At 40.7% G+C, this 24,532-nt stretch overlaps 2 protein-coding genes and 1 long non-coding RNA gene across 11 annotated transcripts in view; 2 read left to right on the top strand and 1 right to left on the bottom strand.

Moving 5' to 3' along the window:
• prr12a (proline rich 12a) overlaps positions 1-12,312 on the bottom strand; it is a 24,247-nt gene extending 11,935 nt beyond the window's left edge. The window contains exons 1-3 of one of the 2 annotated variants that reach the window (XM_085284370.1): positions 12,185-12,312; positions 834-991; positions 206-367 (exon numbers count right to left, since the gene is read on the bottom strand). In XM_085284370.1, coding sequence (XP_085140496.1) covers positions 206-302 — 97 coding nt within the window. In that variant the 5' untranslated portion in view covers positions 303-367; positions 834-991; positions 12,185-12,312. Of the gene's footprint in view, positions 1-205; positions 368-833; positions 992-2,850; positions 4,280-12,184 lie in introns of those variants that run through there. The other variant, XM_085284369.1, reaches the window with a different exon arrangement.
• On the top strand, positions 5,751-7,274 carry LOC146568366 (uncharacterized). The gene is made up of 3 exons (XR_014893620.1): positions 5,751-5,887; positions 6,642-6,758; positions 7,067-7,274. It is a non-coding gene; the product is annotated as an uncharacterized LOC146568366 (long non-coding RNA).
• Positions 12,298-24,532, top strand: brsk1a (BR serine/threonine kinase 1a). 8 transcript variants are annotated; one of them, XM_085284397.1, is made up of 19 exons: positions 12,298-12,543; positions 12,673-12,767; positions 13,067-13,152; positions 13,825-13,965; positions 14,224-14,340; positions 14,555-14,588; positions 15,599-15,667; positions 15,847-15,993; positions 16,616-16,647; positions 16,758-16,922; positions 17,423-17,520; positions 18,072-18,222; positions 18,389-18,449; positions 19,797-20,073; positions 20,290-20,338; positions 20,459-20,582; positions 20,900-21,110; positions 21,550-21,639; positions 21,922-24,532. In XM_085284397.1, the coding sequence occupies exons 1-19, from the start codon at positions 12,459-12,461 to the stop codon at positions 22,131-22,133; spliced, it is 2,244 nt and encodes a 747-aa protein (XP_085140523.1). In that variant the 5' UTR covers positions 12,298-12,458; the 3' UTR covers positions 22,134-24,532. The 8 variants fall into 8 exon arrangements, with proteins under 8 accessions (XP_085140523.1, XP_085140524.1, XP_085140517.1 ...); XM_085284398.1 differs by having other exon boundaries at positions 19,443-20,073; positions 21,934-24,532; XM_085284391.1 differs by having other exon boundaries at positions 19,443-20,073.

Below are 24,532 nucleotides of genomic sequence, written 5' to 3'. Positions count from 1 at the left end.
TTAGTAAAACAAAAAAGAGGATTTAAAATTAATCAAGTCAAAGGGAAAACTATAGACAAGTACAATAAATATTTGATAAAACACACATAGTCACACACTCAGAATAATAATGATGGGCAAACATTGGGCGTTTTTTTAAATGTCATATTGACTGCGGGGCCTGTTTGAATGTCAGCACATCAGGGAAGATCTAACATAGCCCCACCTGTTTGCCAGGATGGCGTGCGGAACTGGGATAGTAGGGAGGAGGCAGAGGGCGGAGGCTGGGGACCCCGGGACTCCAGGGCTGAGATCAGATTCATGACAGAGGCATCGGGAGCAGAGGGGCTGGCGTGGTGGAGGCCAGTATCAAACAGCCCAGACAAACCTTTAGAAAAGAAAGGCAGAACAATGAAACATTTATTCACTGATTAAGATCAAGATTGATAATTTTTATTAATTAATTAATAAAAATGATCAATCAACCAATCAATTTAACAAAAAAAAAAAAAAAAAAGCCAGTTGCTCAGATGTACGTAAAGTAAGAAAATTAGGTTTAACTTCTCAAGAGGTTTATTTGGCAAACCTGATGTAAAGCAAAGAATATAAAAGGGAACTGTAGAAGTTCCAGCTGTATCTAAAAAAATACACAACTCATAAGCCATTGGAAAAAAAAAACAAAAAACGTATGAGAATGAGCACAAGCTTCAACATCCAAGGGTTTGACTCATCCAAGCGATAATGTGCACATTTTTCAATGACAATAATCTGCCAGGGCCTGTATGGACAGACACAATAATTCATTGCCAGGGCCCCTTATGGTGGTGACATGGAAGGTATGACATTTATCTTACCCAAACTCCGTCCAGCTGCTCCCCAAGCTCCGCCTTGGCCAGAGCTCCCTGGGTGGTGATTGGTGGCATAGCCCTGCAGAGGGTGAGGGGTGGCGTAAGCTTGCCGGTGAAGGAGCTCAGACTCTGGGTGGGATGATCTGGAACTCCCATATACAAGACTGGGAAGACATGGGAGTAGAGAGGACGGGTGAGGAGGGGTTGTGAACTGTCAGTAATTTCACTCATATGAGAATTTATGAAAACATAATCTGTTCTCACAACGTGACCCATGAGGAAACACTTCCTGATCTGGGGTCTACCTTTTAAAAACACACATCTAATATGCAGGTCGCTCATTTAATGAATGATGTTACATCCAGCCCTACTCATTAGGGGCATACCCTTAATATCTTCACGCTTCTTGGACGTGATCTACAGGTGTAAAGCAAATCTCTGATAAGCATTGGATTACAGAATTGTTCATTACATCCAAATGTATTAAACCATATGCAAATGTTTAAAACCAGCTGTATACATGCTATGCAAAAATAAAAGAACAGCTAATTTGCAATTATTATAATGAAATCAGAAGACACACTCATTGCATAATTTGTAATTTCCCCAATCTAAATCAACTCCCTGCTTAAATCTTAAAAGCTTCCACTGGCAGTACTGTGCTTTACAAAAGAGAGATGAAATGCGTGGCTGCCTGGCTAACCAGATGACATGCTAACATTTTGTGCTGCTGTTAGCACCGCCTAGCAGAGCACAGCAGCTATGGTAGAAATGCAGATACTAGGCCCAAACTGCAAGGCCAGCCTTGCATTTACATAAAGCATGTGTAATCAACGCGTGGAAGTGCGCCGAGTGAAAAATACAGTTTCCTTACTGAGCACCAAAGACAACTGATTAATATGCTTGTAAGCACTGATTATGATGATGGAGCTAACAGCTGGATGGTGCAAGCCGACGCAAATGCATGCTAAGCTGCATGCAAACATCAGCAACTAGCTAGGTTTGTTTCATCAAATATTATTCCCCGAGGGACCGCGAAGGCTTTCGAGTGTGATCCGGCTGCTACATCTGGGTTTAAATATCACACATGTGCATCTATACATGAGGCAATGACGTTTGCATGCACAGGCCTCGATACACATCCCTGCAACAGAGCGCTAGCTCTCAGGGCTAATCAAAGCTAAAAAAAGACAGGCATTCTTACAGGGTCCAGCCGATTTTTACTACCACCAAATGCATTCACCCTTGGCCTAATTTTATTGAAATTTACTATTCAGGCAAACGACAAGCTGCATGTTTGACACAAGAGTGAATGTGGGGCAATTTATTATGCAAATGAACCCAAATCATCCAAAATTAAAAAAAACAAAACAAAAAACCCCACAATTTGGATCATGCTTGGCGAAAAAGACAGCCAAAACCTCAATTATGATTGTTGCGTTAGCCTTGTGTGAATAATTTCCTTCCCCATTTTTTCGCCTCTTTAAGATGTGGTTATTTAAGAAATCTTTAATTAAATGCATCCTCTCGTTAATATGCATCAGTTCATCTTGTTGATGTCTGTTCGGGGGTGCTGCTGGAATGGCTTTGCTGCGTCTGCACTCTTTCCCAGATCCTATCAATCCAATGAATTTCTATCCATCTATCGGGGGTTTGTGTCCAGGCCTGCATACAGGGAACAATAATTCCTATGGATACTCCAGACATCCTCCTCCTCCCCCCCACCACCATCACCACCACTACTACCTCCTCCACCCTGCCAGGTCTACCTAAAAAACCCACGTCTGTCAATCACATTCAGTTCATTTCCCCTACCTTTCCTTTCTCCACCCCGCCCACCCCCACGACACACACTCATCCATTCCTGTTTATAATATTATTACTATGCAACTGTTTGGATGACAATGCATTACACATAATAGCAAGGCATGGGTCTATACGTGAATGGCGACAATTTGTTTACATGGGTCACACCGTGCAAAGTAGCACTAATGCATGCACATTGTCTGAATCCAATGCATACCTTGCTTTTGCCGTTCTCTCGTAACTCCATCCTGCTCCTGCGCCCAAATCACCGAATCCTGTTCCCGGGTAATTTCTATCCATTTATGTGGTGTACAGTGTGTGCGATGAGGATGAAAGCAACGAGAACGTCGCAGGGCAGGTTACGGAAAAAAAAATCCAGTCTCTCACGTTCTCGTTTTCAGACTATTTTCCCCGGTTTCATAAGCAAGTCCTCAGGAGTGGAAAACAGCATATTGAAAGAGAAATGGAGGGGAGGAGGAGAAAGCTGGATGAAAAAAAGAGGGGGGTCTACGGGGTTATAATCCAACCACCTCCAAAAAAGCCAGTCTTTCTCCTATTCCTACGCCTTTCACATTTATCATTTCCACGAATGCAGATTTAGTCTGAAACCAGTCACGGTCATGATGAAGATGCCGCGGATTTGGCCGGCGATGGGCGAAATGCTGATAAACATTTGACTTGAATGCGTCCTTTTTCCACCGTCTCTCCTCCCCTTTTCTTTCGGCTAGTTTTGGCTAGGCTGCTAGCACGAGAAAAGATTGCAATCGACAAGCCACGTTGGTAGCAATCAGCCCCAGTAGACGAGCAAAGAAATCCACAATTTGAAAACCTCTTCCCCCTTTTTTTCCTCCCTTGCATGCAAAATCGTTCCCACCCCCCTTTCGGAGCAGAGCTGTTGAGCTAGCAGCAGATGCTAGCTGTCAGTAACGACGCATCAAAATAAAACGGGGCTGCTTTTATTTCCCCAAATGCTCGCTCCCCATATTTCTCTTTTGGTACATACAAGTAAAAGCGACGACGAGGTTGCTCACGAGAGAAAAAAATCCACCAGAGCACGAAAAACCTTAAAGCCCAAACGAGGAAGTCTAAAGAAAGCAGGCCGCGTTTTAATATTTTTTACTCATTTTCCTCCGGAGACGCCATTTTTGAAGGCGGCTGGCCGCTTGTCCGTCCTCCCTCTCCCCCTTTCTGTGTCTCCGCCGAGACTCACTCACTGTCTGCGGTGACCTCCATTCACGCTTTTCAGTTTGCCAACTAGCCCTGCTCAAATTCTAGATTTTTTTGTTACCTTTCTGAACCTTTACGTATCAATTTACACAAAATAGTCACCTGCTCGCCGCGAATGCTGCGATTTGCTTAGACGCGTTCGAGTGCAACAAAAAAATCCCTGTAATTATCAGATTTACGGGCCTCCATCAGTTACTTTACACATTCGCATTCGCATCCAAAATGTCCAGCTACTTTGAGGTACAGAGGCATTTCCTGCTTCCAAAGAGATGCTTCATGAAATAATTTAATTAAGCTGCAGTTTGTCTCTAATCATTTAAACTCTAAGTACCGTCTTCCTTCCATAATCTTTATCATGCCAAGATCTGTTTAGATCTTTCTTTTTTTCTTGCTAATCTTATTATTTGGAGAACCTGTCTGCCAGACCCCACAATGCACATATTCTTTTACACCAGCAGATGGCACACTGGATTCTACAGTCATTATAAAGTAGGAGGGTTCAGTGGCGCTGAGACACAGGTTCACGCTCTTGAGCACGGCTTCGTGAGATACTTTAATTGGCTTGATTATCATAATAACTTGCCATTGTCTCCAAACGCTGCCCACATCCACCGAGATGCAACCAAGATGAGGTATTAGCGAAGTTACACAAAAGGTGAACGGGCTTTTAAATGAATCACTGCCGAATGTAGATGTGGACCCCTTTGTGTGCCCATGATGCACACGCTCTGGAGGCCTATTTGTGCAGGTTATTATTCACATTATTGTGTGAATATGGATGTTTGTTGCCCTCTAGTGGCCAAGTTAAATATAACCACATACTGTAAATACCGCTTAAAAGCACAGGTGGCAAATATCACCAATGTTTTGTCATGCCCTCTTTTATCTGTAGCATGCAAAGAGGACACATCATGCTGGTACCTATTCTGTTATGTTGAAAGCTGTATCCTGTGACACTGTGAAATTAACTGTAACACCAAATGATGGGATGCTGATTTTTGGGGGGAAATCAGCGGGAAGTGGGGGAAAAGGCATCATAATCAGTTATTCTTGGACTGTGTGGGCCAATAAGATTTATATCTATATCTGATTTCTATCAATCAAATGCATAATTTTGGTTAAGAAGCTGCTCTGGGGAACTATTCCTATTATTCCCTGTATTTTTCCTTAGTTTTAATAATTATTATGATGAGAGTCTGTAAAATCTTACATTATGACTATGACTACTAAATAACTTTCAAAATTCCCATATGTTGCCATTGTGGGTTATAGTTTGTCGAAGAAACAGCTGAGTGCGTATGATGTCAGATTTCTTAAATTATGTGTGCGTGTGAAAAATGTTGTCAAGATGAGTTAAAAGAAAAAACTGTTTTGTTTTTTTTTACTTTGGGTAGCATTAAAAACACTAACACTAACTGCCTTTAAAAGCCACCTTGTTTTGGTTAAACTCTCAGCTCAGCCCCCTTAAGCCAACAAAACATTTTAAAACAAAGTGAGGAACCCCGGTATCTTTTAAGCTAACCCCCCCTGTAGTGAGTATTTTGGATGCATTAGGGAACCTTTGTAATGCTCAGTGGTTGATTTAAAAGGTCAGTTATCTGCATATTCATTAGCAGGACAGCCAAACAAAAGAATGGGATAAGGGAATTTAAAGAATTAGGTACTTAATATACAGTGATGTAAATAAACTGGGAAATGAAAGGAGTAAGAGTGGCACAGAACTCAGTTGAACACACTAAAAAAAAGGAACAAAATTAAAGTCGCTTCCTAAATAACGTTCTCCTAACTTCCTGACTTTTTCCTTTCTTAAGCTTCTCACACACCGTCACTGTCATGCCTCCTCCCCTCCTCCCTTACCTCCCTCCCTCCTGTGTCCCTCCATCCCTTTTAAAGCGTTACCATATTTGACTGCAGCTCCTGCAGCAGCACACCTCCACAAACTCCACTCTCTCTCCTGTCAAAATGCCAGACTTTGCCGACGCTGTGCCAGCACCATGCCAGGTAATCAAAGAGGACTCTGACAAATGGTGAGTTCTGACAGGAATAAAAGTTCTTTTTGAATCCGTGCTTGCATTCAAAGTCGTAAAATGAATCAGTGATCTTGATTGCTGTTTCCAATCGGTGTGACAGTGCATGAATAAAATATCCTTGTATAATGTGCTCTCGAGTGAGATTTATGAACCGTGTTTGGATTTGGGTTAATAATCTGGCCACTTTCCTGTCTTTTTATGCACAATAGCCAGCGCCCACATTAACATGTCAACCAGTTTAAGTGTCTGTGGGGAAATCTACAGACTGCACTTAGAGTTCATACTAGTTTTTAAACATAACAACATCCAAATGGGACCCATACTGTAATGTCTTGAGAAGCATAAATATATATGAGGTTTAAAATAGACTTCCACTTGTAAACCCTATTGAAGAGGACCAGTACATTCCAGCTGGCTGGTTCATGTTACGTGCATGCAAGAAGATATTTAGTCCGTGTCCACGTGCAGCAGTGATTACTGTCAGTACAGCTGCTCTCCAGATTACTCACTCATCTTCTCGTACTCCACCAAAGGCCGATAAAAGCCACGGTGGAGGCTGAGTTGAAATATATTATTATCAGACTCAACTTGAATAATCCCTTTGATGTGGACTATATTTAGAAATATTCCTATTTAGCTTCAGATGGGTTCATTTGCTTTACATGTCTTCATATTAGCACAAGTTCAAATTAAGGTCCTAAAGAGAAGAGACTGATGAGTGTGTTTTTTTAAATCTCACACTGTGTTTCAGTGTCAGAGACAAGGGGATGGAGACCTGTAAAGATCTGATGGATGCCTTCCAGGCCTGTGTAAAAACCCTGTCTGAGGGGTCATGATGCACAGTGAGATCCATTTAAAATTAAAAAAAGTAAGTTCACAGAAATTGCTACAAACTCTTTTACACAGATTTTTCTTTTTCTTCTTCTAAGTCGGCAAAAGCTGAAGATTGTGACATAATCACAAAAGTCGGGAAAAGTCGGGAATAATCAGGCCAAAATAAAACTGTGTTCAAAAACGAATGCAGAAAAGAAAATGAAACAAAATAATACAATTTAAATAATTCAGTAGAAACTGTAGCATGTGTACTGTTGTGTGAATATACCTTTGATGGAAAACTGTTTATCTGAATATTTTGAATGACATATGTGTGTACTTGTGTATATTTTTCAATCACAGCTTTACCTCAGGTTCTTCACTTTCCCATCTTCTTAATACGCTGGAAGAAACCATCTGAAAACTGAAGAGGGGGGTGTTGCTTATGAATTTACCTCCATACTTCTACTTATTCTGTTATAATTGTTGTAATTGTTATACTCTAAGACTAATTAGCTTACTGTCGATAACAAATTTGTATGATACCTTACAATAAACCTTTTTCAACATACATTATATTGTCTTTCTTTATGGCAGCACACTTTCTGTGTTCTTACATTATTATATGTTGGAGGCTCTCCACTGGTGGACCTGTATGTTCGACTTAATAGAATTAAGAAGAGCTTGTTAATCTCTGCTTAATCCCACTTTAGTACCTACATAGAGCAGTGTAATGTTACATCTGTAGTCTGTGTGTGGGGATCGCTGAAATGTACTAAGCTCAGAGTGGAGAAAGACCCTGGAAAAGACGTTTAATGGGGGTTCTAGAGAGAGAATTAGCACAGAGTATTTTTGCAGGTTTATGCAAAAAGCAAACATCATTCACAGACTGATATGTCTTGTCCTACGTTTTCTTCCCCCCAGGTTTGCATCTTCAAATCCCACAAAAGACTGATTTTTACAATGTATCTGCATTCAGTGTAGAGTATGTCAGGCTTGGCAGACTTCATTCAGTTTCTCCTGCAGGGCTATCGTGTAAGCCTACATATATTCATTATGTTTTTTTTATCAGAAGCAGGATGAGTATCCTCTTTCTGTCCCATTTCTGCACCGTGGTTCAGAGACAAATCCTTGTGGCTGCGTGAAAATCAACCAGCTAGACGCAGATGAAGATGGGCTTTGGGGAATTATCCACCCACACACAACATTTCAATCTGAGATTTTAGAGATTTTTCAAGGCACTTTACGGATGATATATTCAAACGTCCTACTTTATTTATTTATTTAAAATAAAGCTGTCATCTTTGAGTGATTCAGTCAAATCAGCACCCAATGCTTCTCTGCTTCCCTCCAAATTTGCAGACGAGGGCATTTGTCGTTCAGCCTTCTTTAAACGGTTCTGCTCTTTGTAAAATATTTTTTAATGTGGTTGTCAATGAAGTGGAAATTTCCCATGATCAGCACTGTTGAATCTGAGTAGAGTATTTTTATATTATTTGAAAACCGACTATAAAGGTGAAGAGAAAAAACACTAAATCTGATATAGACAAATACAAATTTGCAATGGCACAATGAAAAAAGGCAGTGATTATATTAAGCCCAGTTCTAATTGATCCAAGTGTCCCAATAAGTCATGCCAGTGTGCCAAAGAAATTATGATGATTACTTTACTATTGTGTTCATCCTATTTTGTTATGTCCTTAGTGACAACAGTCTATACATCAGCAGCAGCAATGCTTAAAACTTAAAAAATAATCAAGAAAGATACAGCCTTATCTATTTAAAAGTAACATGTACATTCAACAAATACTGTCCTAAAGTGAAATTCTGAGGGAGCACATTGCTTGTGCATTTATTTTAACCTAAAGCTTTCTAACAAAGAATAAGGCAGATACTAAAGTTAGTGTGAACACTGGATCATAGTTCATCAAACGTCTCCCACTTAACTCTGTTTGATTTGTCTGAAAAAAAATAAAATAAATAAACTTCTTAATTGTAATTGTGCAAAATTTGAGATTCCTATAAGTCATATATGAAGGTACATATAGTTTTGTTTTTACATGTTTTACAGGCATCATATGTGAGGGGCTCTACATGAGTATTTCAAAACTTTATATTGAAAAAATGAGAAGACTACCACAAATTTTGGATATAATATTAACAAAAATGTGCTCCTTCAAGAAAGATTCATTTGGATTTGGTACATGGTGTAATACCTGAGGTATCTCCCACTGAAGTTGGATGAAAATGTGTGTGACTAAAATCTGAAATTTACTATACTGGAAGGGACCAACAGCCCTCCTGGGGACCAAAATCCATGTCACTCAAAATGTGGTTTTAGTGTCAGGGTTACAGTTGGGTTATGGTTAGGTATAAAAGAAAGTTTCATTTAGTTGACTTGGGCATTATGTCAATGGGATGTCCCCACGAGGATAGTGTGTGTGTGTGTGTGTGTGTGTGTATTATATTCGAGCTTTAATATCTCTAAACCAATCATCTGATTTTGACAGTTTTGTAGAATATTATGTGCCTAGTGCAGAGAAGCTGTAAATAAAATATCAGTCCTCTACCTGCAAAACTGTGGTTCCTGCAGGCCTTTAAATGCTGTCAGAGATTGGACATCCAATTATTTGAAGGATTCAGGGATCCATCTTTCAATGTTAGCTTGAGTTACACTCCTGACGGCCCATGTACATAGAGCCTTAGACCCAGATATTTAACATTTTATTATTCTTAAAATACAAAGAAGATCCGGCTCAAAGAGTTTTATCAGTTTTGTAGATAGTTTTTTTAAAAAATGCTAGAAAAAAGTTAAAAGACCATAATTCCTTTTTTTTAACAGAAAATATTGGAAATAAACCTTTCTGATAATAATAAAATAATAAGTTCCATTAAGAACAGTAGGTTTCCCTTGGAATTGTTTCATGCAGATCTGAGGTGGTCAGATGGACGCTTTATTTCGAACACACTGGAATAGAGATGGAATAACCCCAATATGGTTAAACAGCAACGTGTAAAAATGTCTTGCAAACTGATAATCTATTACGCATTATTATATTTTTTTTTTGCTCAAGATTATAAAAATAACTCCTCTGTGCACAAATGAACATTCTTTTTGAATGCTACTACTACTACTAATAAGAAGAATATGATTTATATTATAATATGATATTTATTAACATCAGTGGCAATTGTAGCACACTTGTGGCACACTGAATTTCTCAAAACAGAAACAAGCTACACTGCACATGCTCATTAGGACTCTTTCTCTGCCGGTAGAAAAAATGCAGTTAGATTTCTCCTGCAGAAATTTTCCAGGTCAAAATTGATTCGGATGTAAAAAAGTAAGGTTTTTTTTTTTGATCTATAGTATTTTTATTCTACTGTCTAAAGTTTAGATGACTTAAACGTACTTCAACGTTATCTTTGTGTTATCGGTTAAAAAGTAACATCAGTGGATTGTGGTAAAATAGGTATTGCTTGGTAGAATAAAAGCTTGTAATGGGTGCCATATGTCATAAATAAATGTGAGTCGTTGGGCTTAAATTGTAAGAAATACATTTTTCTTTCAGTAAAGAAAAAAATTCAGTAAAATCTTTGTGTAAATTTTAAAAATTGTGTACATTTTATTTGTAAGATAATTTCTGTACCATTTCTGTTTTTCTTCTGTAGAAACAGAAAGCTCAATAGTAGATAGAAAAAACACTTTACTGTCACTGAAATATTCATCTACTATGTAATTGCTTTGGTGTAGTATGTTCATGTGAGAGGTGTTTAACATTAGGAAAAGCAGTAAAACGTGTTATAATGCAGTTAAACGTTAAATCTGGGCCCTTTACATTTTTCAAACGTTTCCAGTGAATCTTACTGGAGTCTCTCCCAGGCTGATTCTGGCCCCTGAGCCTTATGTTTCATACCACTGATCTACGTGACTACTAAATTCATTCTGTTTGACATGCAGTTACTATGATTTTTTTTTCCAGTGTTGATTAAAATATTTTAAACATGCCTTTGTAGTCACTAACTAAAAGTAGTCATATATTGACATGGTTTGTTTTATAATGGTTACTGTCTATTTTCTATCTTTCTTTAAAAAAATCAGTGCAACGAAACAGACACAGAATGATTGTTAAATGTTAGTATGTTTTGATTAAATTATCGACGCTACACTAAGTTGTGCACTTCAAATTTGACAGCTCATAGGAATAAATGATCAAATAAAACAGGACTCTCTAGATATCCCCTAACGAATTGCGTCTGTATCCGCTCCCTGCGTCCATGTATGAATAAAAAGAATAATAATGATAATGATAAATGTCGATGACAAAAACAGTGAAGGAGGTGTCCGCTGCAACTCCCGGGAGCCCACTGCGTGGCCTGTGCTGATGTGAATGCAGAGATAGGCGTATTTTGAGGAAGATGATCGGGAGGAGGAGGGCGGGGGAGGAGAGGAGACGAGAGGAGAGAGGATGGAGAGGGAGTGAGACCCGGATGCTGATGCGAGTGAGGCGAAGGAAGGAAGAGGGGAGAGAAAATATCGATTTACGGCAAGAAAACCGAAGGGAGTGTAATAGAAGGGGCCTTTACCCTGCGTGAACTGTCATCAGGAGCGAGGAGGGGGATACGGCAGCTGGTTATAGCGCACCCATATCCGCGGATATCAGTGTGCGTGTGTGTGTGTGTGTTTTGCACCTGTATACCCGGCGGTGAGGGGAGGAGGACACGCCAAAGGAGAGAAGAGAAGATGCTGTGATCCGCTACTTGCAGGGATGTAGAGAGGGAGAGACGGGAGAGTCAGGGAGGGGGAGGACGGCGCTACGTTAAAAAAAGATGCTTGTTTTGCGGGGAATACGCGTTTCACCTCGAAGTATTGTGAGAATGCGGCGGCCGTGTAATAAATCGTACCGTTTGGCGAAGCCCAGAAACTTCAGGCGGTGTCGGTTTTTTTGACAGGCGGCGCGAGCGAGACGGCCGTTCGTCAAGGCGTTGAAGCTAAAGCTAGCCTCGCTGCTGTGTGGGAGAGCGGCGGCGAGGCTAAAATAGCATGTTGTTGGACCTGTGAAACAGGCCTGGCAGTGAGGGGAAAACAGTGATTTCATTTTCAGTGCAAGCATACACTTGACGTATTGGACGTTTTGTCCGTTTACTTAACTAAAAATAATATTAAGCGTAGGAAAAATACATGAATATTTTAAGGCAGACGTGAAAACCTGCTCGTTTTAAGGCTATATAAGGGTAACGTTTCTCATTAACAGTCATATATCGTTAACGTCATACGTATAACAAGGTGTGAGTTATAGAAATAAGCTAATGTACATAAATAAGACTCGTTAGTTTGCCTACTTTAGAGTAGTGGTTGGTATTTAACACAGAAAACACCCTAAAAACTTAATGCCATGTCAGTTCCCCCCGCTTTATTCTACATATAGCAAGATGTTTTGTAAAAAAAATAATAATTAAAAAAATAAACATTATGTTTACCGTGCTGTCTCGGTTTAGATGAAAAACGTCCACCCAGGTGTTGTAAATCAGCAGCAGTTTTCACTTCTATGGTTTTTTGTTTTTTTCACGTTCATGAAGTGACTTCAAAGAAAGTCCGTGTTACCGCTGACATAAAAAGACAGTCGTTCTAATTTGAGCATCGTCTTGTCTCCCACAGTAACTTCTGTGTAAGCTGTACAATATCACAGTAATTGCAATAACTACAGTGCAGTAAGTAGTAATAATTGTGTGTTAGCCTCCAGTTAAGAGCAGTATGAGTAAGGAACTGTCTCTAAGTCAGTCAGCTCAATATGTTGGGCCCTATCGACTGGAAAAGACTCTGGGGAAGGGACAGACAGGTGAGTATTGCCGAGTTGTTTCTGAAATTAAAACTAGTGTTTTGTGTAGTGTTTAAACTGCGCTTTTATTCTACCCCCACCCGCCACCCTTCTTGTGTTTTATAATGATCTCTCTCATCCAATCTACAGGACTTGTCAAACTGGGGATCCACTGTATTACGGGTCAGAAGGTAGCCATCAAAATAGTCAACAGAGAGAAGCTGTCTGAGTCAGTCCTGATGAAGGTACAGTCTGACGCTGTTGAAGGTGTTGCTCACAGTGACGTTAATGATGACACTTATATGTATATGCATATACATATATATGTATATGTATATATATATATATATATATATATATATATATATATATATATATATATAGCATGGTGTTTTAAGATGTTGACAAAATGTCCCATATTCACTATATTTATCGTCTGTATGAGTTAACAGTTAACCTCCGTTCAGATGTGTGAAAAACAACTCGCTCATGAGCCTCGCTTCAAAATCTTTCTCTCTCTATGCTTTCCCTTCTTTCTAACCAGGTTGAAAGGGAGATTGCCATTCTGAAACTGATTGAGCATCCGCATGTATTGAAGCTGCATGATGTTTACGAGAATAACAAATATCTGTGAGTTCCCTCTGCATTCAGAAAAAGCCTTTCTCTTTGGCTCAATGCAGTCTGCATGCTTTCTAGCTGCATACTAATCTTTGGAGTGGGATGAGTATAAATATTTCAAGAAAAGCTGTAATAATCTGCTGTCGTTACTGTAAGTCTCACTTTTCCTTCATCCCCTACTTTTATTCTCAAAAGTCTGTCTTAATGAGGAGTATGTCTCAAATCTATTAATACCCTTACAAAACAACTGTTGGAGTAGACAGATGGGTTGTCCGAAAGTGAGTACAGCCTGAATATTGTAGTCCTAGTATCCAACATCATAAGCTTATTATATCAAACCATGGGAAGTGTCTAAGTTTAAATAGTTTTTTCTTAGCATCTTGTCTGCTTTTCACTACTTGCACCACTTTTCCACCAATGTGGTGCCAAACTAAGAACCTGTTTCCCACATTTTCACCAAAAGTGCAAACACTGATATCCTTTTCTGCGGGATGGGCCTTTAATTCTCTTCCTGTAGAAACTACATCAAACTTTTGCAGTGTTCGGTTTGGTCAAAAAAGTCGGTTGGTCCTCTAAAAGCACCAGGGCAGAACTGGCTCTGCGCTTGGTCCGGCACCACATCAGTGGAAAAGCGTTATCAGAATCATAAGTTCAAATCACACTGTTGTCCCTGTTTGTGGACAGGTACCTGGTGTTAGAGCATGTGTCAGGAGGAGAGCTTTTTGACTACCTGGTAAAGAAGGGCCGGCTAACTCCAAAAGAGGCCAGGAAGTTCTTCAGGCAGATCATCTCTGCTTTGGATTTCTGCCACAGTCATTCCATCTGGTTGGTTTTTTGCACCGAGCTGTAATAACCGTGTTTGAGTCAAGTTCATATGTAGGATGTTGATTTAAGACTCATCTACTGACTTACAAAGCTATTTTGAGCGTTTCTTTTTAAACAATACAACAGCTGTTGTCTGATGTACTAAATGAGTGAAACACATTATGATTGTGCAAACACATTTTCAGAGTCATGCAGTTGTATTTGATTTAAAGCATCATGTTGACAACAACTCTAACAGTATTGGTTGTATGTGTGCAGTCACAGAGACCTGAAACCTGAGAACTTGCTCCTGGATGAAAAGAACAACATTCGTATTGCTGACTTTGGCATGGCCTCCCTGCAGGTGGGAGACAGTCTGTTAGAAACCAGCTGTGGGTGAGTATCAACTCTGTGTGTGAGCTTCATGAATGATGATGTACATACATAAACAGGGTTATATAATTCAACAACTTGCAGTATGACTCTGTACATTTTAAAGGCTCCACGTCAGCAGAAAAATACAGCGTCTACAACACAGATCTATGACTTCTTTTATACAGTGCTCATTTTACTTTCACTAATATTAATGGCAAACCTTTTCTGATTTTAGATCACCACATTACGCTTGCCCTGAGGTTATACGGGTAAGTATCCAGCTCTTATTCTCTGTATTCTCAAATGTTCTTGTTTGAAATGTAAATAAAAAAATTTTTTTGTAGAGAGATAAATCGCTCCAAAGGTACATGATCTAAACCAGGGATGTCAAACCCATTTTACACTGTGGGACATGTACAGTCCACTTTGATCTTAAGTGTGTTTGATCAGTTAAACTCTGCTTTCTGAGAGTGTAAAGAAGTTAAATCACACATTTAATCTCAGAGATATTTTGATATTTAAAAACGAAGTGCAATTTCAACAATACAGTTTTTCTGCATGCTAAAGAAATGCTGTGTTGGGCTTAAATTGTAAGAAGTAAATATATAAAATTACAGAAAGAGTTCTGTTAGTTTATTACTCAGTCTGTGATTATGAACATTTTTGTTATTTGACAGAGCATCCTGTTTTTTTTGAAATGGTGAACCCTATGTAAAAATTGTACATTTCTATAGTAGACAGTGAAAAAACAGGAATTTTCTGTCATTTAATTGTTTATCTTTTACTTATTTACTTTGGTGTAGTATGAATGGTTTTTCAAAAAGCTGTTAAAAGTTTGAAAATACAATAAAAAGTCAAATTTATGCCCCCACATTTTCCATAGCTCTCCAGTGGGCCTGATTGGCGTCTTTGGCTGGCCAATTCTGGCGGCCGAGCCTTATGTTTGACACCCCTGATGAAAACTAACCAGTAACATGACACTTTTAATGTTAAGTTCAGTCTGTCTCGTGAGTTGTTTTTCTGAACGTTCACACCTTTTAGCATGAGTAAATCTTTAGGACACTCAGCATTTAAAAGATTATCCAGTGTTGTCGATTCAAATCTGGCTTCATGGTATTTTTAGACTGAGTTTGACTAAATGGATTTTAGTGTTCCTTTCAGTGTTTTTCATCCTGAAATCAGCCTAAATCATCCTGTGACGGGTGCCAAGTTTTGTGAATCACTTTTGTATTGAAATGGCCGGCGATGAATAAAATCATAAGTGTTTGTGTGTTTGCAGGGGGAGAAGTATGATGGGCGGAGAGCAGATGTGTGGAGCTGTGGGGTCATTCTGTTTGCCCTACTGGTGGTAAGTCTTTTACTTGTGTTTTCACAGTGCACTTTGGTCTTTTTTAAAATCCCTTATCTAATGTTTTTTGCAGTTTTTTCTTACATCCCACGCTTGCCAGTGTTTTTTTTTTTTTAATGCAATCTGTTTTTTTGTTCCTTTCTTGTTTTTGTCTCTCTCTCTCTCTCTCTGCCCTACAGGGGGCCCTTCCTTTTGACCACGACAATTTACGCCAGCTCCTGGAAAAGGTAAAGAGCGGGGTGTTCCACATGCCTCACTTCATCCCCCCGGACTGTCAGTCCCTGCTGAAGGGAATGATTGAGGTCAACCCTGAAAAGAGGCTCACGGTATGAGACTGCTCACATTAGTCCAGACCTCAGATGCAGCATGCATTTACACCTGTTTTCAGTCACCTGCCTTAAACTGGGATTGCCTCTCCTTCTGTAAGATAAAATATATGTTTAATGGGACTCTTGCTTTTGGTACAAATAATTTTTGTCTCGATTCACTTTTAGATGATCCTTCTTGCCTTTCCTATTATCCTTTTTTGCTGGATCTGCACTCTAGCTGATATTTATGTGTGGCACAGTTGCATTTTGTATGTGTTTTATTGGCGCATTCATTGCAATACTGTACAGTCAGGAAGATGCATCGTAGTGGCAGCTGTTAAAGCATGTTTTGGGGACTTAACTGAGTCATCTAGAACTTGCTCAGTAATATTTCTAACACACACACACACACACACAAGTGATTTTCTGATTAAACTTTCAAAAGCAAACATTGCAGAGTTGAAAATGTTTTTTATGATCCAGTTTAATGGGTAATATTCTGCAATCGTGAGATTTGTGGATGTATAAAAAAAAAAAAAAAAAGTGATGTGAACTGTTTACACAGCACAGCTCTGTGGCCATCTGGCTGTTAACAGACTGTAGACACTAATGGCCCCATCTGCCCTGTCACCCCTTATAGCTAGAGGCCATCCAGAAACATTCCTGGTATCTGTGAGTATACATTCGTTTTCTCATACGTGACTGCTGAAGTGATCGTATTTAATCATGTACAGTACATCTGTGTCATTCCTATGTGCTTCATTTTGTTTGACTCCTACTAGGGGTGGTCGTAACGAGCCGTGTCCTGAGCAGCCTCCTCCAAGGCGGGTTTGTGTGAGGCGAATCTTGTCCCTGACTGAGCTGGACCCAGATGTGCTGGACAGCATGCACTCGCTCGGTTGTTTCCGAGACAGAGTCAAGCTCACACGTGACTTGCAGTGTGAGGAGTAAGTCATTTCTTTCAGCTTCCAAACACGTTTGTGGTTTCTAGCGTCAGCTTGAAATGGCTGGAAAAATCAGAACATTTGTGGCATATAATATGCAATGCAGTCACAAGCATGTAATATTTCTTTCAGTGTATATTTTGCTTTTGCTGTTGCGTATTTTTTGTTGTTGTATTTTTTTCTCCTTTTAACACTCAGCCAGCATATTTGACGTTATGCAACCGATTAATATTGGCCACAAACATCCTATCTTGTCTTATTTGCCTATATAGTGTTGAGTTAGAAGAAGGAGTATGTGGCTTATTTTTAGCTCTTTTCCCATTGGTGTGATCAGTTAAATAAACTGATTGTGTCATGAAATCCATGTCTGCGTGACCGTGTGAACAGCCTACTAAAAGCTAATCGCGTGGCTGTGTGGCATCCATACAGATTTCCTTTTTAAATAAATATTATGACATTTTAGCATCTCATTCAATCTGTATTTTTCTCCCACCCCCCAACAGAGAAAACCAGGAGAAAATGATCTATTACCTTCTGCTAGACAGGAAAGAGCGGTACCCCAGCTATGAGGATGAGGACTTACCTCCGCGCAATGATGTAGGTCAGTCTTTAGGGGGCAGGAGGGATCCACTCAAGAGAGGACGCTACAGTTATCGGTCTGAGACACATTTTACCGACTTTTTCAAGAGCGGTGTTCCTGTATGCTCAGTTCTCCTTCCAGTGAATTAGGGATTACTTGAGGTTATGATTTAAACACTATTAAGTTATAATTTTATTACTTGATGCACTGACTGCACTGACTAGCATTAGCATTAGAGATAAAATATACAGCAGTATGGCCCTTAATGTCCTTGTGTTGGAGTTTTAGTGTGTTTACCTGTTTCTTTAATACTATAAGTTGTCGCTGGCTTTTACCATGATTATACCAGCCTTTGCAGGACATCTGCAAGCTTTGTCTATGAGATAAAACTGGAAGGGACAGCAATTCTGTAAATGCAAATGAAGCTAAGTTTATCACAGTCACAGATGGCGCAGTGAGCAAAAGGCCTGTGAAAGAATTTTTCAGAAGAAATTCCTGAAGTGCGAAACACAGCACAAAGCTTAAAATTAAAACAAAATTTGTAACGAGTTTATGGTGGCGTTTCTCAGCAGACCCTCCTCGAAAGCGCGTCGACTCCCCTATGCTGACGCGCCACGGCCGTTGCCGTCCCGAAAGGAAGAGCCTGGAGGTCCTGAGTGTCACCGAACAAGGGTCTCCTACACCACCTCGCAGGGCCCTGGACACAGCTGCACACAGCCAGAGGTATAGCATGTTTTTCTTACACATATATAGTACATACACTCTGTATTCTGCAGAATTAGAGCGCAAGAATTCATTATCATACAGTTTTTGTTTTGGGGGTTTTTTTCTTGGGGGGGGGGGGGGGGGGGGGGTTAACAGCCTATTAATCTTTGGGTCTCTTTGTCAGGTCTCGCTCAGTCAGTGGAGCGTCAACCGGTCTCTCCTCCAGCCCTCTCAGTAGTCCCAGGGTAAGGTTCTGTAAACCAACTTGTTCATACTTTTACTACATTATCTTTGAACACTATACCTGGATCCATAATAAAATGCTAATTTCTGGTAGTCTGCATTTATATTATTTAACTCCTGTCAATAATATAGCTTTAAGTCCAGTCTCATATTTGTGTCCTGCAGTTCAGACAGCTGTCAGTGTCAGCAGGGTACTGTGTACATTTTAGCCTCATTGGGCAATAACAGCTCTGTAAACCAACAGTGGAAATGACTTCAGAGATAATGTTGACAGACTAGGTAGTAATTTAGTTTACCTCAATTCAGTATTACTCCTTTGCCAACTATTGATTCAGTATGTAACAATGCGGTTTTTTTGCTGATGTCAGTCTCTACATGAAGCTGCTTTTAAAAAAAACAAATATTCACTCCTCGCAACTCCCTAAAATATCTTCTCAGTCATTTTTACACATCATCACAACACAGGTCCCTTAAATGAATTGTCTCACCCAACAGGAGGCTTGCATTTGTTTTCTGTCTTCATGTCACTTTTCTTCCTCCTCATGCATGAGCTAGTTTTATATATGATAATTTGAACAATTTGACAGCTTAATTAGATGCTTTATTGGATAATTAATGGTTTGATTGTGCTTGAAAGTGTATAAAAACAGTCCCTAAAGGGTAAAAAAAAAAACCTTAATTGGCAGCAATTACTCTATAGTAACACCTTCACAGCCACTGTCCTGTGTCACTGCATTCTTAACCCTGCCACAACTGTCACGAAACCCTCACTTTCAATAGATTTAAAGGGCGCGTACTAAAGACTGAAATGCACTAAATGAAAGACTTTATGATCGGCACTGAGAACTGCATTCGGCACTTTCACTCCTCACAAGATGCACTCTTCTGTCATTAAGCATGATATTCATTTCCATCCTTTCTCCATTTTCCATCCCTTCTCTTTCTTGTTTTCCATGTCTCCCACCCCCTCACCCTGACAAACCCCCACCCCCCAGTCCTATCAGAGCCCCGTCTTCACTTTCAGCCAATCAGATGTCACCTCTGCCACCGCTTCCCCACTCACAAAGGAGTCCAAACAGGGAAGCACCACCACTCCTCGCTCAGCACGGGCTCATGACAAGCCCAAAGCTCCCCCAAACCCAAAGACCCAGACCTTGCCCACCAAGGGACCCGCCAACCGACCCCACCTACAGCCCATCAAATCCTTGCCTCTGCAAAATCCATCCTCCCGCTCGCCCTCCCCTTCCCCACTCCTGTCACCCATCCCCCGTTTCTTCTTCCCTTCCTCTTCTGTCCTAAAGTCAGTGACTAAGAGCTTCTACCCAAACTCTGCCCACTCTGTGCCGCAGGTCACTCCCCAGGGCTCTCCGTTGCCCACACCCTTGGGCACCCCTGTTCACCACCCTCACCACCCCTCCTCCACCCCGCCCTCCTCTTCCTCGTCCTCATCCTCCTCGCGGGCGGAGGGAGGGGGAGGGGTGGGCTCACTGTCGCTGACCCCACCCTCCAGTCCAGGAGGGGGGAGCGGCATGGCAGCCAGCAGCTCTGCCCATTGGAGGACTCGCCTCAATTCTTTCAAGAACAACCTCCTGGGCTCACCAAGATTCCATCGGCGTAAATTGCAAGGTCAGTCCAGCATGTTTGCTCTCATATTTTGTGGGAGTTATGCTTTTAGTGTGTAGGATTATAGCTTCAGAAGATTTCATTACTTCTAATACACTGGTTTCCTTTTTCAGCTTTCATCTCTGTAATCGCTGAGGATTATCTATAAGTTTTTCCTTTTGCTCTATTCTGTCAAATGTCGATTGCGGAATTTTTGTGTGTGCTTCATCTCTCTCACAGTTCCTACATCAGAGGATATGTCCAGCCTAACGCCAGAATCCAGCCCTGAGTGAGTCCCAGCTCCTGGAGATAAATATTTGTTGAGGTGTCGTATTTTCACGGTATAAAGCCGTTTGTTTACGCTGTCTGTGTCTCCTCATGCTGTGTATTTCTTTTGTCTGGCTACCAGGCTAGCTAAGAAATCGTGGTTTGGGAATTTCATCGGCTTGGAGAAAGAGGAGCAGATCTTCGTGGTGATCAGAGACAAACCGCTGAGCTCTGTTAAAGCTGACATTGTCCACGCCTTCCTGTCTGTGAGTGTCTGACTTGGACTGTCCTTCACTGCTCTCGCGATCAAAGCATGGCTCTGGCTGGATCTGACTTGTGCTCTCATACTGTACACACTCCATTTCTCTCATTATTTCAGTTTTCTCTTTATTTAATCTTTATTTGATCTTGCTCACTCGTGGCATGTAGATGGATCACTTTGCTTTCACCAATGGCTCACTCTTTCTCTCTCCTCTCCTCACCCTCACCCTTTGTCTCCCTATACTCACGTCGGTCCCCATACCTCTCCCGCCTCGTAAGTCTGTCGGTCTCTCTGCTTCTTCTCTGTCGCCCCACCACACAGATCCCATCCCTCAGTCACAGCGTCCTCTCACAGACCAGCTTCCGAGCCGAATACAAATCCTCCGGCGGTCCCTCCGTCTTCCAGAAGCCCGTCAAGTTCCAGGTGGACATTGCCTTTTCCGAGGGCGAGAGGGAGCGGGACAGGGAGAGAAACGAGAGGGAGGGCAGGAGGGAGACAGGAATTTACAGCGTGACATTCACCCTCATATCAGGCAAGTAAAGCAGATGCTAAAATTAGCTAATGGTGGAATGAAATGTTAAACATTTTGACAAAACTGTGTCGCTCCCTGAAAAAATCTCAATTTTTGCAAATCTGCTCAACAGCTTTCTGCTTTGGAAAGTTATATGAACAAATCAATAATACTCTTGTCAGCAAGTAAAGCTATAGCAAGATGAGGTTTAATAAGTAAAGGGGTTTAAGAGGGTTAATAAGTAAACCTTATAGTAAAATACTCAACATTTCCTGAACTGTTTATGTTTTTGAGCAGTATTTTTAAGTTGAAACTGGGTTCAACTTGGTTTGTTTTTACCAAATTGAGGGTTTTTCTCTGAAAATAACTTTGGATGTATAAAAAAAATCAGGTGACGTTAAGATCATATTATTTTGGAACAGTACCTACCCTAAGTTAAATGTGTGTGACTCCTCTTCAGGTCCGAGTCGCAGGTTCAGACGGGTGGTGGAAACGATTCAAGCGCAGCTTCTCAGCTCCCATGATCACCCACTGGTGTCAGCCCTATCTGGTAAGATTGCTTAACCACACAATACTTTTCCACACACTGCTGTAGAAATTCACCCTGTTTAAATTTTAGTCTTTGAGCTGATTTCTAGATCTATATTTGTTCTTGGAGCTGACTATAATAGCTTTGCATGATTCACAGTTCCTAGACTATAGTGAGCGAAGCATAGGGTGGAAGATTAGCTGCCACCTTAATCACCTTAATTCACACCTGCATTTCTGCCACTGACCCGTAAAGCCTGTGGATTGTAAACATTCAGAGTGACTTTCCCGTTCTCTTCTCTTGATCCCTTCCCAGATGAGAAGAACAGTCGGCCCCACGGGACCCCCACCCGCCAAAACTCGAGGCGCTCCGAGGGTGGGGGCGACAGGTGCGAGTGGGGTGACCGAGCAGATGGCGGAGGCATAGGAGGCAGCGGGGGAGTTCTGCAGCGCAGAGGCTCCGCCAAAGAGAGAACCCGACTGCTGTCCTCCAACGGAACCCAATCCCAACCGTAGGATAGAAAGTTAGACTGCGCAGCAGGATGCCTGAACTACACCAGAAAGAAGACAGTGTAATTTCATCTCCAAGTATCCCTGCAAGCCATGAGCTACTCCTATTCTTCCTTGTCTAAGTTACTGAAGGTGCTTGACCACAGAGCAAGGATTGAGCCTTTTTCCTCCCCATCATGCACATTTTTTCCAACTCGAGATTCTACCGATCTTATGATTACCAGGATTCCTACCCTTAAATGAGAAACAAGTGTTAACAAACCGCCCTTTAATGAAAAAAAATAATAACAATACGTGAATGAGCAGTTTGGTATATATCATAGGTACAGCTTCACAGATCAAACTAGGAATTTTGAAGTGCTAATGTGCATGCCAGTTAGCGAATCAGCCTGTTCAAGGTTGCTGATATGATCAGATAGGCTAGTCTACCATATCATCGTATTACAGTATCCAACACCAAAAAAAAGGAAAAAAATAAATAATAGTCATGTGATGGTTCTCGAGATTACTCCTAAAATGAATCAGTGCGCTCATATCACTATCAAGCAACATCTAAACCCGCCCACTAAAAAGAAATATGAATGCATCTCAGCAGAAGAATCCTAAAGAGTTAGCACCCTGCTGCCGCCCCAGTGAGTGGCGATGAGCTCAGTGAAGGTCCTGTTTTTCTCCAGCAGTGTCTCCTCCTAAGGTAAAGAAAACCAACAAAGTAAGCTAAGTAAGTGAATGTGAACAAAAAAAGATATTTTTTTATTTAGTTTTTATTTATGTTTACACATTTCTTTTAAGGATGTCAGTAGCACAGTGATCACAGTAAAGACAGCAACTGAGACACTCCACACAGTGTTTGACAGTGGAAGCTGCTTTTCCGACAGGCATTCATTCAGAGTTAAGTGTTTCGATTCTTTTATATTTGCTTTTTACTCAGAGACAATATGAAACAATGCTTCTAAGATTTTTGCATTGGACCCTCGTTGCTCTGAAGAAAAGTGTTTGAACAGAAATATGAACAGTAATATATGAAAGCTTTGTTTTGTCGTCACTATCCGTGATTAGCTTCATGAACCTCATCACAGCTGTTTGCGCCCAGATTGAATGAGAAGAGCATCACCGGCCTGTGGATCAAACAGAAACCGCCTTTCTCGTCAAGCTTTGTCTCCTGTTGCCATAGTATTCATATACTGACTCATGTCAAAATAAAGCAAACAAACAAACAAAAAAAGAAGATACACAGTAAGGAAATTCATCAATGGGACGCATTCATGATGCTGGACTTTAAAAAAGGTGTCAGCTTCTTGTTGAACAGGACTTCCTAACCCCACGCTCGTTATTTCAGTGTTCACCGACAAGCCAAGTATCCATCGCCGCACCCTTGCTCATCACTAAGAGTCGCCATTCTGCAAGCAGACGTAGCAACTCAAGGCAGTCACATATATTACTCCAGTACTCTATCAGACTAGTCGATGTTCATCACAGTCTTCCATACAGTGCAATATGCAACAAGAGTGCAGAAGGATTTCAGAGAGACACACAGTGCTACACTTTATTATTTTAATGTCATTTTTTCTAATCTGTCGATTTTTCTGTCTGTTGTTTATTTATTCATTTATGGGGGGGGGGGTTGTCATGTATTTGTTTTATAAACTAGATTTCATGCCAACAAAATGTGTCAATAACAAACCCAAGAAACCCGTTCCTGTTCCTGTTATTTACTCTTTTTTTCCGATAGCAGCAGTTGCTCTCATCTCACGTCCCCACTGAGCTTTTGTCTGTATCTTGCGTTTCTGTGACTCACACTGATCTCTGGTAACTGGTATCTGTGTGCGAGACGGGTGGGTGGCGACTGAATGAGAGTGGGCTGAGCACTTTGCAGCGGATGCGTTTTGAGGTAGTTACGTGTGGATTTTCCCGACTGACCCAGTGATTTTGAACTAACCAACACAGCCAAACCCTAACAGGCCTATGTTTTCTCTGTCACAAACACACATGAGCACATCAAATACTTGCTTGTTGGCTTTATCTCCTGTGTTAATGCCTTGTCCGTTTGACCTGTCTGTCCCGCTTCCTCACCTCTGTTTTGTTCCCATTGTCACAAGAAGAGAAACTGTATGGAGTTGTTTGCCTCACAGTCCTAAACACACTGATTGCTCACCTCATCTTTCACGTCACCTTCATTTTTCATTGACCCAACTCTGGCTAAGATTGTAAACTATTCTCCATCCATAAGGGTCAGTAGAATAAGGTGTTTAAAAAAAGAAATGTCTGTATCATAATTTAAATATAAAAAGTGCACTATTATAACTATTGCCTGTGATTAAAAAGAACAATTATGATTGAATTGATGGTCAAAATAAAGAGAGATCCACCTTATTGTTATGGTTACAGTAATAAACCCTAAATTCATA

Source organism: Mchenga conophoros, linkage group LG8 (genome assembly GCF_057382185.1).
Source record: "Mchenga conophoros isolate Kocher_MC1m ecotype Shallow Benthic linkage group LG8, M_conophoros_male_GT1.1, whole genome shotgun sequence".
NCBI lineage: Eukaryota > Metazoa > Chordata > Actinopteri > Cichliformes > Cichlidae > Mchenga > Mchenga conophoros.
This window is presented reverse-complemented; position numbering and strand designations above follow the sequence as displayed.

Coding starts and splice junctions, on each gene's coding strand:
- brsk1a (XM_085284390.1), top strand. CDS start 12,459: ATGAGTAAGGAACTGTCTCTAAGTCAGTCAGCTCAATATGTTGGGCCC. Junction 21,111..21,549: donor GACATTCACCCTCATATCAG/GCAAGTAAAGCA, acceptor ACTCCTCTTCAG/GTCCGAGTCGCAGGTTCAGA. Junction 21,640..21,921: donor ACTGGTGTCAGCCCTATCTG/GTAAGATTGCTT, acceptor TCTCTTCTCTTG/ATCCCTTCCCAGATGAGAAG.